The sequence below is a fragment of the Myotis daubentonii genome, chromosome 19 (assembly GCF_963259705.1).
Source record: "Myotis daubentonii chromosome 19, mMyoDau2.1, whole genome shotgun sequence".
Lineage (NCBI taxonomy): Eukaryota > Metazoa > Chordata > Mammalia > Chiroptera > Vespertilionidae > Myotis > Myotis daubentonii.
The window spans coordinates 14,026,833-14,041,585 of NC_081858.1; the positions used below are offsets into that span (position 1 = coordinate 14,026,833).

A 14,753-nucleotide genomic window follows, 5' to 3' on the forward strand; every position below is an offset into this window, starting at 1 on the left:
TCCATGGCCATCTCCAAGGTGAGGGACCTGGTTCAGCCCTGACAACACCCCTCACTGAATAGTAGGCTCTGGACTCACAGGGGTGGGGTGGGGTGGGGCATAGTGACAAATTCATGACAAACACAGGAATAATAAATTTATTATAAGAACCACAGAAGGTATAGTAGTGCACATACAAAAGAGGGAACCTCTGAACCAGAGGGCTGGCTGATGCTTCATCAGGGAGCCCTCCCTCTCCAGAGTGGCTCTGAGGATACCAGGTCCAGAGGATGGCACCCTGACCCAAAAGTGAGCCCAGCTAGTGCACATGGTGCCAAGGACAGGGTTCCCCCAGAATGCTCTGCTTCCCAGGACCCCCAGTGCTGAGCAGGCCCCAGGGCTTGAAGGGAACATGCCGTGAGGTGTGAGGTCCAGCTGGTAGTGGTGACTTGCAACTATCCACAGGCCAGACTTCCTTTGAGACACACGGGTGCCCCTGGATGCGGGAGCCTCCCTACGGCAGGCCCCGTGTGAACCCAACACTGAGCAGAGAATTCTGTGTGTCTTCAGGGTTTCCTACAGAAACGGGGGGAGTGTTTTCTGGCGCACACACAAGGGCTGTAGCAGGGACCTGACTTCTCCCTGGGAGTCAGGGGGGACAGGGGCCCTGCAGGTGCCAAAGGGACAGCAGCTTGAGGAGCGCAGGCCTGGGGCGTGTCTGCCACTCCTACCACAGAGGACTCCAGAGCCCGTCCCATCCGGTTCAAGTGTGGGGAACGCTTGGTAGGTCCCCAAGGCAGAAGATAAAAGCAGGAAAGCTAACCTAAGCCCAGGCTCTCTAGGGAGCCAACACCTAGAAGGGTCCGACACAAGGTGTGTGTCCTCTGTGGCCCCAACAAGGCTGCCAGCCGACCCGTGGTCCCTGGTGGGCTGGCAGCCCGAGATGCAGCAGTGGTGGTGGCTAGGCAGCCGAGAGGCAGGCCTGGTGGATGCTCTCCGCCCAGGTGTTGAGCAGGGCTGTAACTGAGTGCTTGTCGGGGAGCTGCAGCAGCCTCGAGGTCATGCATCGGTGCACCGACTGCAGGAAGGGGTTGGCGTCTGCAACAGAGCAGTGGGTCTTGAGCACTGCCCTCCTCCAGGACAATGGGCCCCATGCAACTCTTGTATGGGAACCTGCCCTCAAAGGCAGAGCTGGTGTCTGGGGCACTTCCAGCCACAGCTACCTGGGAGGCCATCGCCCATGCACCGCTGGTGGCTGTCAGGTCTCCCAGGCCCAGTGTCACTGGACAACTGCAGCATGAGTGGACTTGGAACCCAGGGCTTTCCCTCAGGGATGGCCTCAGGGCTCTAGTCCTGGTCCTCTGTGTGCCAGGTCTGAGCCTCATGGGGACTCATCAACGAAGCCCTCTGGGCCTCTGAGCACCATGTCACCCAGATGGGTTCCCCTGAGCCCAAGCTCCTGTCTGTCCGCCCAGTCCAGGGGGATTGCAGGCCCGGGCATGTCTGTGAGCCTGCAGCGGCCCACGAGGGCCACTGAACAGCTGGGCCTGGGTCTGCTCACTCCTCACCTACTGTACACCGATGCCCTGAAGTTGCAGGATAAAAGGACACAATGGGGGCAGAGACCCTTCTTTCTCCAGTGGCTGGGGGGCAACGTGCTCTTGTCCACAAAGGGGAACCAGAGGAGGAAAGGGAGGGCCTCAGCTTGGGCGGCACATGGGGGAAACCCTGGTTGCTCAGAGCTGACCCTGCCTGCCCTGGGTCCCAGGCAGGGACTCCTCACAGCTGCCCTCTTGGCTCACCCACCGTATTGCCACTGCCGGTCGATCCACAGCGGGCTCTGGGCGGGGTAGTCGGCGGGCACACTGAGCTCCAGGGGTGGCACGCTTGGGAGGTCCTTGTCATCTGCAACACAAGAGGCTGTGCCCATGACCCGCCCACCCTGCCTCACGGCCCTGCTCTGGTGAGGCTGCAAAGCCTGGAGGACACTGGCTCTAGGGCCTCAGGCAAGCAGAGCCCCCACTGGACAGGAGGGTTGGATTTCCCTGGCACAGGGGCGAGGGGACAGTGCTGGGCTCATGGTCCAGCCTCAGAAGATGTCCCGGGGCTAGGGTATAAGGATCAAGGAGGACAACGCAGGCAGCTCCGCTGGGCCTGGGGCTGTGGTGTGAGCCTGGGTGTCTGTAGGAGGCTGAGCACAGTGCACAGTCTGGATTGGGCCAGTTGAGGCGAAGCCTGGAAGCTGTGTTCTTAGCTCCCCCATGGCCTGGAGAAATGGTGGAGCCCTGGGGCTGGGCTTACTCCTCGCCCGCCCTGCCCTCCCGGTACTCACCCAGCTTGCATATCAGGTGGACGGTGCCGTTGTTACTGCAGTGAGAAGGGTCCAAGTTCACCAGGAACTTGGGGTCTAATCTGGCCACCTCGCCCTGGAGCACGTTGGGGATGCTCTGCCGCTCATCCTCTTCCAGCTTCCGCTTCCGGGTGCACACCACCGGTGCCCTGGAGGAGGCGATCGTGGTGACCACACTGGCTAGGCTGTGCCTGTAGTCCCACACCTGCGCCCACCTCAAGGCTGTACATACGTGATGGGTGGGCCATGGATGGCCGTCATGGCTGGCACGAATGTGCGGTACAGGGAATGGTTGAAGACGGGCGAGCGGATGTTGGCCAGGACGGCATCCAGGAGCGGCTGGCACAAGTACTGCTGCTTGGTTGGTGGTACCGGGGGTGGTGGAGGCGTGGGCTGGTACAGGAGGGGTGAGGTCAGCAGCCTCCTCCTGGGAAGGCTCTCCTGAACCCAAGGCCCTCGTCCTTACAGCCACACTTCCTGAGGCTCCCCACCACCTCCAACCCCTGCACACAAAGATGGCCAATCCTGGACACAGTCTCCCCAATCCCCTCCCACCAGGGCCTGGCCTACTGCTTGGCAAGTGGAGGCAGGATATGGAGACAGCTTAAAGGAAAACCCACAGCTTGGATGTTGGAGGAAGCACCCACAGGCGACAGCTGGAGGGCAATTTCTCCCACTTCCCCACCACCCACAGCAGACCTACCTGGAAGAAAACTCCAAGCAGGGTGCCCAGGCTGAGTGGTGAGCCCCCTCTGCCCACCCTGGACAGTGAGGGCAGCTCTTAGCCTGTGGTTCTGAGTCACTGTCAGGTGAGCCCTGACATTCCCTGCTGCCCTCAGAACCTCACCAGACCACAGCACCCCACTCACCACCGCCATGTCATTCTTGAGTTTCTCCAGGGCGATCTCACACTTCTGCAGAGTTTTCAGAGGGCACCTGTGGCGAGAGGGTACGTAGCTGACCCTCTGTGCTAGAGGATGGGAGAACTGGCAGCTCTCGTGTGCTAATCCAACCACACCCATCTGACCTCCCCTGGACAGTCAGGCCGGGAGCCTTGGCTACTGGACCCATCCACAGGAAACCAGAGCTAAGGGCCTGGTGGTCCCACCCCAGGAGCTGCTCAGTCCTGATCAGCAGAACAAGGCATAGGTAGGCCAGAGGCCCAAATGAGGGGTCAAGCCAAGAAGGCCTGTGGGCCATCAAACTCCAATAGGCCAGCCCCGCAGTGTCTAGCACTCTGTCCAGACAAGCAATCCAGGAAGGAGACACAGTCTGAGCCAAGGGAAGTAACCTGAAGGCCAGTCCACACGCAGTTCTGTGGCGCTGGCCCAGCTCTGGCGCTGTGTCACTCCATCGCCTCCCGAGTGCTTCTTAAGGCTCTGTCTTATGAGGGCCCCAGAAGCTGATGCTGGAGTTGGGCTGTGAGCTGGGCTGGCCCACAGCTGGCAAAGGTGGGGGGAGGGGCTTAGAGCCTCAGCAGACACATCTAAGTGGAGCCCCAGGCCCTTCCCTATACTCTGCATTGTCCTAGCCTGGCCGAGCAGCAGCCTGGGGCGCCCATGAGCTGTGGGTGTAGCACCGCCCTCCCTGGAGGCCGAGGACATGCTCACCTCTTGGAGGGGTCAGTCAGGATGTCCAGGAGGCTCTTCATCTTACTCAGGTCCTTTTTTCTGTCTGGAACAGAAGAGGGGATACTAAGACACAGCCTGGGAGTCTGCCGCTCCCACCCCAACCCCCGTGCAGGCCCCACCCTCACCTTCATTCTTGTCGATCTTGTTGATCATGCGGCGTAGGGGCTCGATGTACTTGGACAGCTGCTTCAGCTTGTCCAGGTACTGCTGCTCCTCGGCCTGGCTGGAGCCCGCTGGGCTCATGACGGAACTGGGGTTTACTGCAGGACAGAGGCTGGTGAGCCCAGCCAGTCCACAAGGCCCGACTCTGCAAACCCTCAAGGTGGGGTGCTCGGGCTCCAAGGGGCTCGGGTTTGCTCACCCCTGACAAGCGAGGCCTCACGAGGGTGAGAGCGTTGCCCTCAGCATCTCAACTCCAGGGCAAATGTGGGTGACAGGATTGGCCCTGGGTCGCAGGCTACGCCCATCCCCAACCCGACTTACCAGGGGTGTTTAAAGGTCCCGGGGAGGGGACACTGAAGTTCTGCGGGGTGCGCGCTGTCACTGGACTCTGGGAGGGCTGTGGTGAGGGGCTCGGCAGGAAGCTACTGGGGGATGGGGCAGGGCCGGAGCTGCAGCAAAGGGAAAGGGAGCGCGTCTGTGAGCTGTGGGCACCAGCAGGGCCTTCCCTGTGAGCCAGGCAGGGAGGGGCACCCCGGCCAGGCCTACCTGACGTTGGAGTTGGGCTGTGAGCTAGGCTGGCCGGGCTGCGGGGACGGCTGTGGGGGAGGAGGCATCGACTGCGGGGTCTGCACTTGCTGGCCCGGCGACGGCGAGGACAGCATGGTGAGGCTGTTCTGGCTGACCTGGAAGTGGAGGGGGCTCAGCCTGCTCGCCTGCCACACACTCTCACCCCCACTGTCCCCTTGTTCCCATCTGCTCAGGCTTGGAGACCCCACGTGGCTGCACGCACAGCCCCCTCTCTCTCTCACAGCCTCACTCACTGCATACCCTTGTCTTTCTTTGATGCCCTGCTTCTCAAATACTAATACAGGCACGTGCCCCACCTCTCAGGTGCACACACACACACACACACACACACACACACGGTGACCAAGACCTGGCGGGGTAGCCCTCGCTCCATGGCGGGAGACCCATGAAGAACTGGGCGTTCTGCGCTGGGACAAACATCCCCATGTGCCTGCCTTCCCGTGTGGGAGACTGTGGAGTGGGAGGCCAGGGAAGGCTGTGGCCTTGGAGGAGCTCTCCTCTGTAAACCCCGCTCTGTGATGGGTGAGACCATCCTTCACTTAATGGGAGCAAAGTGGCCCAGGTCAGCCCTCACCAGCATGCCTCGCCTGGGGCTCTGGGTCTGGACCCGCAGGTCCCACTGTCACGTGAGTGGCTCAGCATCACTCTCAGAAGCTGCTGCCTTGTTTGCAGAGCCAGGGCTCACCCTACTCCCTCAGTCCTCACTGAGGAGACACAACAGTCAACTACACGCTGTCTTCACTAGGGAAGTGCCTGTTCCCCAGTGAACTCCACAGGATGAAACCACATGCCCTAGGGCAGTGGTCGGCAAACTGCGGCTCGCGAGCCACATGCGGCTCTTTGGCCCCTTGAGTGTGGCTCTTCCTAAGCCTTAGGAGTCCCCTAATTAAGTTAATAACAATGTACCTACCTATATAGTTTAAGTTTAAAAAATCTGGCTCTCAAAAGAAATTTCAATCGTTGTACTGTTGATATTTGGCTCTGTTGACTAATGAGTTTGCCGACCACTGCCCTAGGGCTCTGGGACAAGGATGTGTGAAGCAACCACTTTCCACTGCGAAGCTCAGGATGGCAGTTCCAGGTGGTGAGGACAGCTATGGGGAGACGTCTGCCTGCCAGCCCTGGGTTAACTAGCCTCTCCTGGAATAAGCCCCGGAGAGAGCTGCCTCACCCAATACTGAACGATGGTGGCATAAAGGCCCGGCCCCTCCACACATCGGGTCACCCCAAAGGCCCTGCCAGCCTGAGCACTCCCAAGGGTTGGTGGTGACTTCTCCCACAGCCTAGTCAACCTCCTTGCCCTCCTAGCACCACGTCAGAGCCTGTTTGGCATAGCCAAGCCCACACCCCGCCTCCTGAACCATTCAGTTCCACACACCGACTGCCCTCTCCCACACACTCCTCCACCATGGCATTGGGAATGCTGGGTTAGGACCACTCGGAGTGGGTCGCTGCATTCCAGTCCTCTTGTCAGGGAGCAGGAAGGAACGTCTGAAAGAGCCCAGATCCCACCAGGAAAACAGGATGCCACCTTCGCTATCCACCTACCCCACGAGGCGGGCGGGGGCAGGCACAGGGCCCTGCCCTTTCTCCCAGGAGCGAATGGCCTCTCCTGTTCTCCGGCTTCCTCCCCACCCACCGAGTGTGTGGGACGGAGCTGCAGGGGACACAGAGGCCCACCACAGCACTTCCAACATGGCTGGGTCAGAGAGGCACCAGCTCAAGCCAGAAGTGGAGGGGCTGGAGTGAGGGAGCTTGAGGGGAGCAACATGGTTCCAGGTGTTTCATGTTGACCTCAGCAGGGCACAAACGGCCTGGAGCAGCTTAGCTTCTTGCCCTCCTCCCCCTCCCCCTCTTCCCACTCCCTCTGTGTAGGACGCCCTCACTGGGCCTGGATGCACTGAGTCCTGGGGCCCCATGACCCCTGCACTAGAACATATGCTCTAGAAGCTACTCAGGTGTCAACAAACTCCCAGAACTAGGAAGGTGAACAGGTCGCCTCAGAAAAGTCCATTCAGAGAACCACATGGTGCAGGGGGGAGGCAAAGGCCTGAGGGCCCTACCCGAGACCTGGCACCCTCCCTGTAAAGACCCCTCCCCACCTGCCCTCTGAGCCTCAACCCTTCCCCGACTCCAACCTGCTGCCACTCCCTGCCCTACAGTCCCTGAAGCTGCATCTTGCCTCACCCTCTTCCTGCCTCCAGGTCAAACCCTTTCACCTGGCTTCTCCCTGACCACCTGGGCCCCGCAGGCGCCCCACCTGCCCCAGAGTGCTTCAGCCTCTGTTCAAGCAGCTGTCCCTTCGAAGATGTTTGGCTTTTGTCTGTTGGCTAAAGCTAGTGCTTCTCTGAAGGGGAATGAGGCACCTGCAGCAGAAAGGCCACTTCACAGTCCACTTCCCACCTAAGTGTCTGAAACTGTACAGAGGGGGGCAAAAGTAGGTTTACAATTGTGAGTACACAAAAGCTTATTCTTGTATTATTATTTATTGTATTATTTTCCCTATGAACTGTCAACCTACTTTTGCTCTGCCCTGTATTTTAAGAGGCACCCTCAAGCACTCAGAACATGGGGCAATAGGGTACACTCTGCTCACATCCTCTGCTTTTGGGTTCCACGGAGCCACTGACATACACAGCTCCCGAGGCACCCGACGGAGGGTGTAAGACACAGTGAAGAACAGCCTGCCTGAGCTGGGCGCGTGAGCTCAGTGGCGCTGCCTCTTCCCCAAGCCCCTCTCTCATGTCCAGCCCTGAGCTCTGGCTCCTCTGGCCCCTGTAGTCAACACTCTTTTTTTTTTTTTTTAAATATATTTTTATTTATTTTTTACAGAGAGGAAGGGAGAGGGATAGAGAATTAGAAACATCCATGAAAGAGAAACATCGATCAGCTGCCTCCTGCACACCCCCCACTGAGGATGCGCCCACAACCAAGGCACATGCCCTTGACCGGAATCGAACCTGGGACCCTTCAGTCCGCAGACCAATCCTCTATCCACTGAGCCAAACCGGCCAGGACTGTAGTCCACACTCTTAAGGCTGCTAAGGGAAACCCCTTGGCCTCCGACATCCGATCTTCGCTTCTGACAGCTCCTCTGGAAACATGCCCAACTCCTGTTGGCGGCAAACATTAGCCCTCAGAGGCCGTCAGGACGCCTCTCTGGCATCAGTGCTGGGAGGCCCACGGCTCCCAGAACTCCCGAGTCCTGAGTCACCAATAACACATCTGAGACAGGAAGCAGCCACCCAAAGGCCCATGTCAAGAAAAAACTGGCCTAGTGAGGCAGCTAACAAGACAGTAAGCCCTGGTCCTCAGGTTCATGCCGGGTCTGACTGGCCTCTAGGACAGAGGAGAGCAAGACAGCTAGCTGTGCTGCCTCCATCTGTGCCGGGCTCATCAGGGGAGAACTGCATTCCAGCTCTGAATCTTTCTCTTCTGGCACATTCTTTCACAAACATGGGCATGTCCATCACAGCTACTGGCAAAGCCATGGAATGCTGTCCCCCCATCACCTGCACATCACTCACAGGAAGTGAAAGCTCCGGTGGAAGTGACCGACTCAAGGTCACATGTCTAGCAGGGGAGCGCAAGCACCTCAGCGCCATCTGCTGCCCAGGGGAAGCAAGGACAAGTGGAAAGGGGGCCTGCAGAAGCCGGATGGAAGGCCAGGTGGATGCATAGAGCAGGCAAAGAGCAAGCAGCCAGAGGCGGAAGGGCGGCGGGGCCGAGGGCAGCAAGGTGGGTCTGGAGAGCCTTGTGCTGCAAAGAAACCTCAGGGGAGGCTGGCAGCACCATGCACTCCAGCCTTCTTGGAACCACCCACATCCACTGGACATCCCTGGAACTGCCCCACGTTACTGGTCTCCTGCATGTGATGTGTCCCCAGAGTCACTCTCTAGAGCAAAGTGAGTCCCACTGTGGAGCCACCTGCTTACACCCACCAAGGGAGTGCTGGGACAGGATCCCATGTCACCCCTGGACTCCCATGTGGGGGGCGCCGTGTCCTCCATGTGTCTGGCACAGACTTCTGCTTGGCTACGACCATCCATATCCCTGAAGCATCCGCACCACAACATGAAGATGCAGCCAGGAGATGGGCTGGAGGAGAGGCAGAGACGCTGGAGCCTCGGCTCAAGAAAGACTGATGAAAGAGGATCTGACATTCTAACCTGCTTGTTTTCTTGAACCCAATTTGTTGCCAAAGGTAAAAACCAGACAGGCACTCTCGATACTGAAGCACACCCTGCTGTGGGCTCTGTGCAGGTGGCCGGGGGTAGACAGTAGCCACATGCCATGCCATACGGACATGCCAAGGTCTGGAGGTGTCAGCTGCTGAGAGCTTGGGTGAGACCCTTGTTAGACAGCAGGGGTGGCTCCTCAATACATTCTTTAAAAAAAAAATTTTTTTTATTGATTTCAGAGCAGAATGGAGAGGGAGAGAGAGAGAGAAACATCAATGATGAGAGAGAGTCACTGATAGGCTGCCTCCTGCACGTCCCACACTGGGGACTGAGCCTGTAACCTGGGCATGTGCCCTGACCGGGAATTGAACCCTGACCTCCTGGTTCATAGGTCGACGCTGAACCACTGAGCCATGCCAGCTGGGCTCCTCACCACATTTTAAAAAAATCGATGTTAGAGAGAGAGGAAGGGAGGGAGGGAGGGAGAGAGAGAAACAGAGAAACACTGATTGGTTGCCTCACCCTGACCGGGGATCAAACCCACAACCTAGGTAAGTGTCCTGACCAGGAATTGAACCCATTACCCTTTGGTGCACCAGACAACATTCAACCAACTGAGCCACACCAACCGGTGCTTAATGATATATTTTTGGAATAAGCTATCTTTTTTTTTTAGAAGGGACTGGATTAGAAATACACCAATTCTGGAACCATGAACAACTGAATGCCCAAGGTGTCTCTGGCCCTATGTGTGCGTGTACGTGTGTGGGAAGATAACAGGTTTAAACGCTGGAAATATCAGAGAAAGGCTGGGGCCTATAGATGTATCTAGGACTATAGATGTATCTCCCTGACAACAGAAAATGAATGCTAAAGTTTTGGCAAATCTGAGGTTTTAACAGCAAGCCCATTAAAATGGGAAGAAAGTCCCATAAGATAAGGAAACCTTATCTCCAATTTATTCTCAGAATCTTAAAATGGTGCCTGGCCCATGGAACGCACATGACTATTTGTTAAACAAATATACCATAGAAGAATTCCAAATTTCCTATCATGAAAGAACCAGAAATTCGTATCCCTGAAAACATGTAATGTACACAGAAGTCTCTATGTACCTAGAAAGAGGGGTGTGGTAAATTCTATGCTCTACACAGCACCTCTACAGCAGCACGGGCTGATGACATTTTGCTTCCATGGACTGACTTGTCTGATGATCTGTGGTGTCCAGGATGACAGTCACTGATTTCCCCATGAGGTTACTGGGCACTTGAAATGTAATTAAATTTCAACTGACTGTAACTTGAGAAACTCAATTTTTAGTTTTATTTAATTTTAATTAGTTTAAATGTAAATAGTTACATATGGCTAATAGCTATCTAAGACACTAACTTAGAAACAATGTTTTATTGCTTTTAGACAGAAAGGGAGAGGGAAAGGGAAACATCAATCAGCTACCTCCTGCATGCCCCCTACTGGGGAGCCCAAAACTAGGAATCGAACTGGTGACCTTCCAGTGCATGAAATGAGCCACAACCGCCAGGGCTAAAACACTAACATTTTTCTTTTTTTAAATCTATTTTTATTGATTTCAGAGAGGAAGGCTGAGGAAGAGAGAGAGATCGAAACATCAATGATGAGAGAGAATCACTGATTGGCTGCCTCCTACATGCCCCCCATTAGGGATTGAGCCTGTAACCTGGGCATGTGCCCTGACTGGAAATTGAACGATGATCTCCTGGTTCATAGGTTGACGCTCAACCACTGAATACTAACATTTTAAAAAATATTTATTTTTACTGATTTCAGAGAGGGAAGGAGAGGGAGAGAGAGAAACATCAATGAGGAGAGAGAATTAATGATCGCTGTCTCCTGCACGCCCGCTAATGGGGAATCAAGCCCACAATCCAGGCATGGCCCTTGACTGGAATCAAACCTGGGACCCTTCAGTCCACAGGCCAACACTCTATCCACTGCACCAAACCAGCTAGGGCAACAGTAACATTTTTAAAAGATATTTACTCCCACATTCTCTAGAAAATGAAAACGTCAGAACTATCCAAAATATTAAAATAAAAATAAGCCCAGATATTTACTCACATCCCCTCAAGAAACAAGCCGGGTTTGGCCTCATGTAAGCTTGGTTAGGTACTCTGAGAGCCACTGTGAAGGAAGTCACAGAGATTACAGTGTGTCTCACAAAGGCGCTCAGAGAACCCCAAGCTTCCCAGGAGCCCTGGGCACCGCCCCGTAAATACCTGTGCCGAGGGCTCTCTGCCCAAAGGGATGGAGCTTGACTGGACAGCAGACACAGCGGTGGTGGGCGGGAACCGGGCTCTTACTTGCATCCCGCCTTGGGCCAAGGCTTCGGCGACCATCTTGAGGACAGAGGGACAACAGACAAGGTGATCGCAACAAAGAAACTCAGTGCAGGGGCAGGTGGAGAGGGGTGTGCAGCCTCTGTGACAAGTAGCTCCATGACAAGGGTGAGGGGCCTTCAGGGGCTAGGGGCAGTCCGGCCTTCATGTTCAAGCCCACAGCATGGAGGCCCATCTAGGCATCGGGAATCTAGAGGAGCCGCCAAGAATGCTGCCTCCAGACCTTTCTATTATGTTGGATGCACTCCTTCCTCGAGCCTCTGACCTGCTGATGCGCCCACAGAGCCTTCAGGGCCAGACCTCAATGGCCAAAGGGTGTTTTTAGGAGATCGAGCTCCTGGGACAGACTTTGAGAGAGTGCGCTCCGCCAAAGCTGGTCAGAAGTCGGCTGTCATTAAAATGGGGAAGAGGACAGGTAAACCAGCTCACCTTTCCTTCCCAATAGGATACTGCCTTATGCAACCACCTCCGAGGGCCTGCACTCAAACTGTCCTTGTCTCCTCCAGGCGGTTAAGTTTCTACCGGGGAACCAGTTTATCACTAAAACCAGGGAGAGGTGGGCAAGGGAAGCCTGGGCCTCTGCTTAAAGCCTCGAGCTCATGAGGAGGTATGCCTCCCCCACGGACATGGGTCAGGTCTGTCCTTAAACATACAAGATGATTCCAAATTCCAGAATTCCAGCCTGTCCTGGGACCACTCTCCTCATCAACTTATGCTTCTGAGAACATCGGGGCAGCACTGTCGTAGGTCAAGGCCTGGCTTGCACTCCCGGGAACCGGTGGCCTCCTGAGGCCTGGTCATTCTCACTCTGGGCTCGGATGGAGAATAGGCCTGTGTGCACTCCCAACTTTTCAGGTGAAACCAAGCTATAACAACTCAGCCCCTCAGAAAGGAAGAGGGGTGAACCATGGGGAACAAAAACATCTGTCCCATGAGGGTGTGGGCCAGTCCGTGAGACTGAAGCGAAGCGGCACTGATGGCGATTCAGTCCATGCGGCGAGGTGGTGCCAGGACAGAGCTCAGAAGCAGGGGAAAGGGCTGAGGGGAGATCTCTGGCATCACAACTGTGTTCCACACTCACATTCACGGGTCACATGCAGCAGGCACCGCAAGCTGGGGGTGACACAAGCAGTATCAGATTCCAACCTGAGCCTTCCAACAGCGATGGGAATGGGGCAGCCCTCACACCGGGCTGGGAGAAGACATTTCTGCAGCCACCCCAACAAAAGAACTCCCTGGGGGTGGGGGGTAAGGAAGGCATTCTGGTGTCTGCCAAACATGAGCGCGGTCCTGAAGAGCCCACCGCTCACCACCCAGTTTAGACATAAAGTGGGGTGTTGGGGAGGGTGTGAGGACAGGAAGCCTGGGGAAACATGACTCTTACCTGAACCTACTCCCCAAGCCCAGGGTGGGGCCAAAAGCAGCTCTGTCCTGGGTTCAGCTCTCAGCCCATGGGCAGATGGGGGTAACAGTAAACAGTGTCCATTTATAACCACCAATGGGTTGCACATTAGGGTCAGTGGCCACTAAAAAGTGCTCTTGTCAGAGGGAGAACGATCTGGAAGTAAGTCAGGTAGTACAAGAGAGTTGCAAATTTTTTTCCATGAAGAAACGAAAGTAATAAGGAATGAATGCTTAAATCTAATTTGCTGCTGACTGGTTTTCTTGTAACTGAGAAATCCTGGGAGGAAAAGCTCATTTTCTTTTAACCACAAATTCTAATGAAAACACAACAGTAGTGTTTACTAAATCAGATGACCCAGGCAGCAAACACCCAGCAACTCATTCTCCCATTCTGCTGAGTGACCACATTTCTTTACCTCCCAACACACATCCACCCAGAAAGGAATGCAAGCTCCATCCTTAAGGCTTAGGGCTGCGGGCCTGGCTCCTCCATGGTCACTGGGCAGGAGGGCCTGGAAGGAGGACAGAGAGCGTCCATACAGGGCGGCACATCAGGGAAGTATCTATTTTTTTTTTTTTTTAATCTTCACCCGAGGATATTTTTTCATTGCTTTTTAGAGAGAGTGGAAGAGAAGGGGAGAGCCAGAGAGAAACATCAGTGTGAGAGACACATCAATTGGTTGCCTCCCACACCTGTCCCGACCGGGGTCAGGGATCGAGCCTGCAACCGAGGTACATGCCCTTCACCAGAATCAAACCTGGGACCCTTCAGTCCAGGCCGATGTCCTTTCCACTGAGAAAAACTGGCTAGGACAGGGAAGTATCTCTGATGATAATGCTTTTGTAACTTGAAAGTTATAATTAAGACTGTTGAACTCCGAGGGAAGGCAGGGGAGGGGTGAGTGGGAATGAACCTGTATGCATATATGCACAACCCGTGGGCACAATGAGGTGGTGAGGGTCTCGGGGAGGATGGGAGCGACTGGAAGAGATTAAGGAGGGAAAAAGGAGGACCTATGTAATACTTTCAACAAAGATTTTTTAAAAGTTTAATTAAGTTTCCATAGACCAAAAAATAGAATGTTGAAAGATAAAAACATAGGGACTGTTTGGAAATGGAGACACATTCTGTTCTGGTTTTATATGCAGTCACAGATAGCATTTATGAAAGAAATAGAAGTTAGTGCAGCTACCCTGTGTGACCTAATAAGTCCCACTGTAGTGACAATGACATCAACTTTCTCATTTACACAAATAACATTACATACGAGAACCAAGCATCTACATAATAGGGCACACCAATTTTCGTAGCACACCACACACCAAACTCAGCCCCTGGTTGAGCCCTGGCCACTCATCCGGCCACACCACCATGGAGTGTTTGACGAGGCACCTCTTTTCTGTGCCGAGGGGACAGAGTTGAGAGACAAGGCATGGAGGGCTACCAGCTCAAGCCCAGTCTCAGCACTTCTTTCACAGAACCAGCACTTGCCCCTGCGAGCAGCAGTTCACATATGTAAAGCTGCGACACGTGGTCACCATGTCCTGATGTCAAATGCATGGGCACCACATAGGAGTACTAGCTTGCATCTTTAAACCCCTAGTAGACGACTGGCTGACACAATTCAGGGGCACCAAAATGACCCAGTGACTCACTGGGAAGCATCAGGAAACCATCTAAAACCCAGCCATGCATTAGACATGCATCCCTGGTAACAGTAAAAAAATGAAAATAATCTCAGGATCCAAGAGCAGTACATAAATTAAGGACAGCAGGATATATTCATAAAAGGAACACTACCTATAGAATAATGTTCACTGAGATATTTTAATTATAAAACGTTTTACCTCTATTGTAATGTAATAGCCATACACAAAATCCTATGTATGTCCTATGACCTCCACTACGTGAGAACTGGAAAGAAAAGATATCAAACTGTTTCTTCTAGTCTGAAATGTTTCCCTTATTTATAGTTCTCTTAACTACCCACATTCTACAGTCACCACATATATTTAAAGTTTTGGGGTCCAAGTATCTCTAGCCTTGTCTTGTCCAGGTTGCAAAGGAAAGCTGTGAACCCAG

At 54.5% G+C, this 14,753-nt stretch overlaps 1 protein-coding gene across 11 annotated transcripts in view; it reads right to left on the minus strand.

Annotated features, from left to right (window-relative positions):
- Positions 1-121: 121 nt before the first annotated feature.
- Positions 122-14,753, minus strand: part of MED15 (mediator complex subunit 15) — a 62,398-nt gene continuing 47,766 nt past the window's right edge. For 8 of the 11 annotated variants that reach the window (XM_059676281.1, XM_059676277.1, XM_059676275.1 and 5 more), the window contains 10 exons: positions 11,147-11,266; positions 4,669-4,805; positions 4,444-4,571; positions 4,086-4,220; positions 3,940-4,003; positions 3,199-3,265; positions 2,562-2,722; positions 2,312-2,478; positions 1,786-1,884; positions 122-1,077 (listed from right to left, as the gene is read on the minus strand). In XM_059676281.1, the coding sequence (XP_059532264.1) occupies positions 941-1,077; positions 1,786-1,884; positions 2,312-2,478; positions 2,562-2,722; positions 3,199-3,265; positions 3,940-4,003; positions 4,086-4,220; positions 4,444-4,571; positions 4,669-4,805; positions 11,147-11,266 (1,215 nt within the window). In that variant the 3' untranslated portion in view covers positions 122-940. The remainder of the gene's footprint in view (positions 1,078-1,785; positions 1,885-2,311; positions 2,479-2,561; positions 2,723-3,198; positions 3,266-3,939; positions 4,004-4,085; positions 4,221-4,443; positions 4,572-4,668; positions 4,806-11,146; positions 11,267-14,753) is intronic. The other 3 variants (XM_059676283.1, XM_059676278.1, XM_059676276.1) reach the window with 1 other exon arrangement.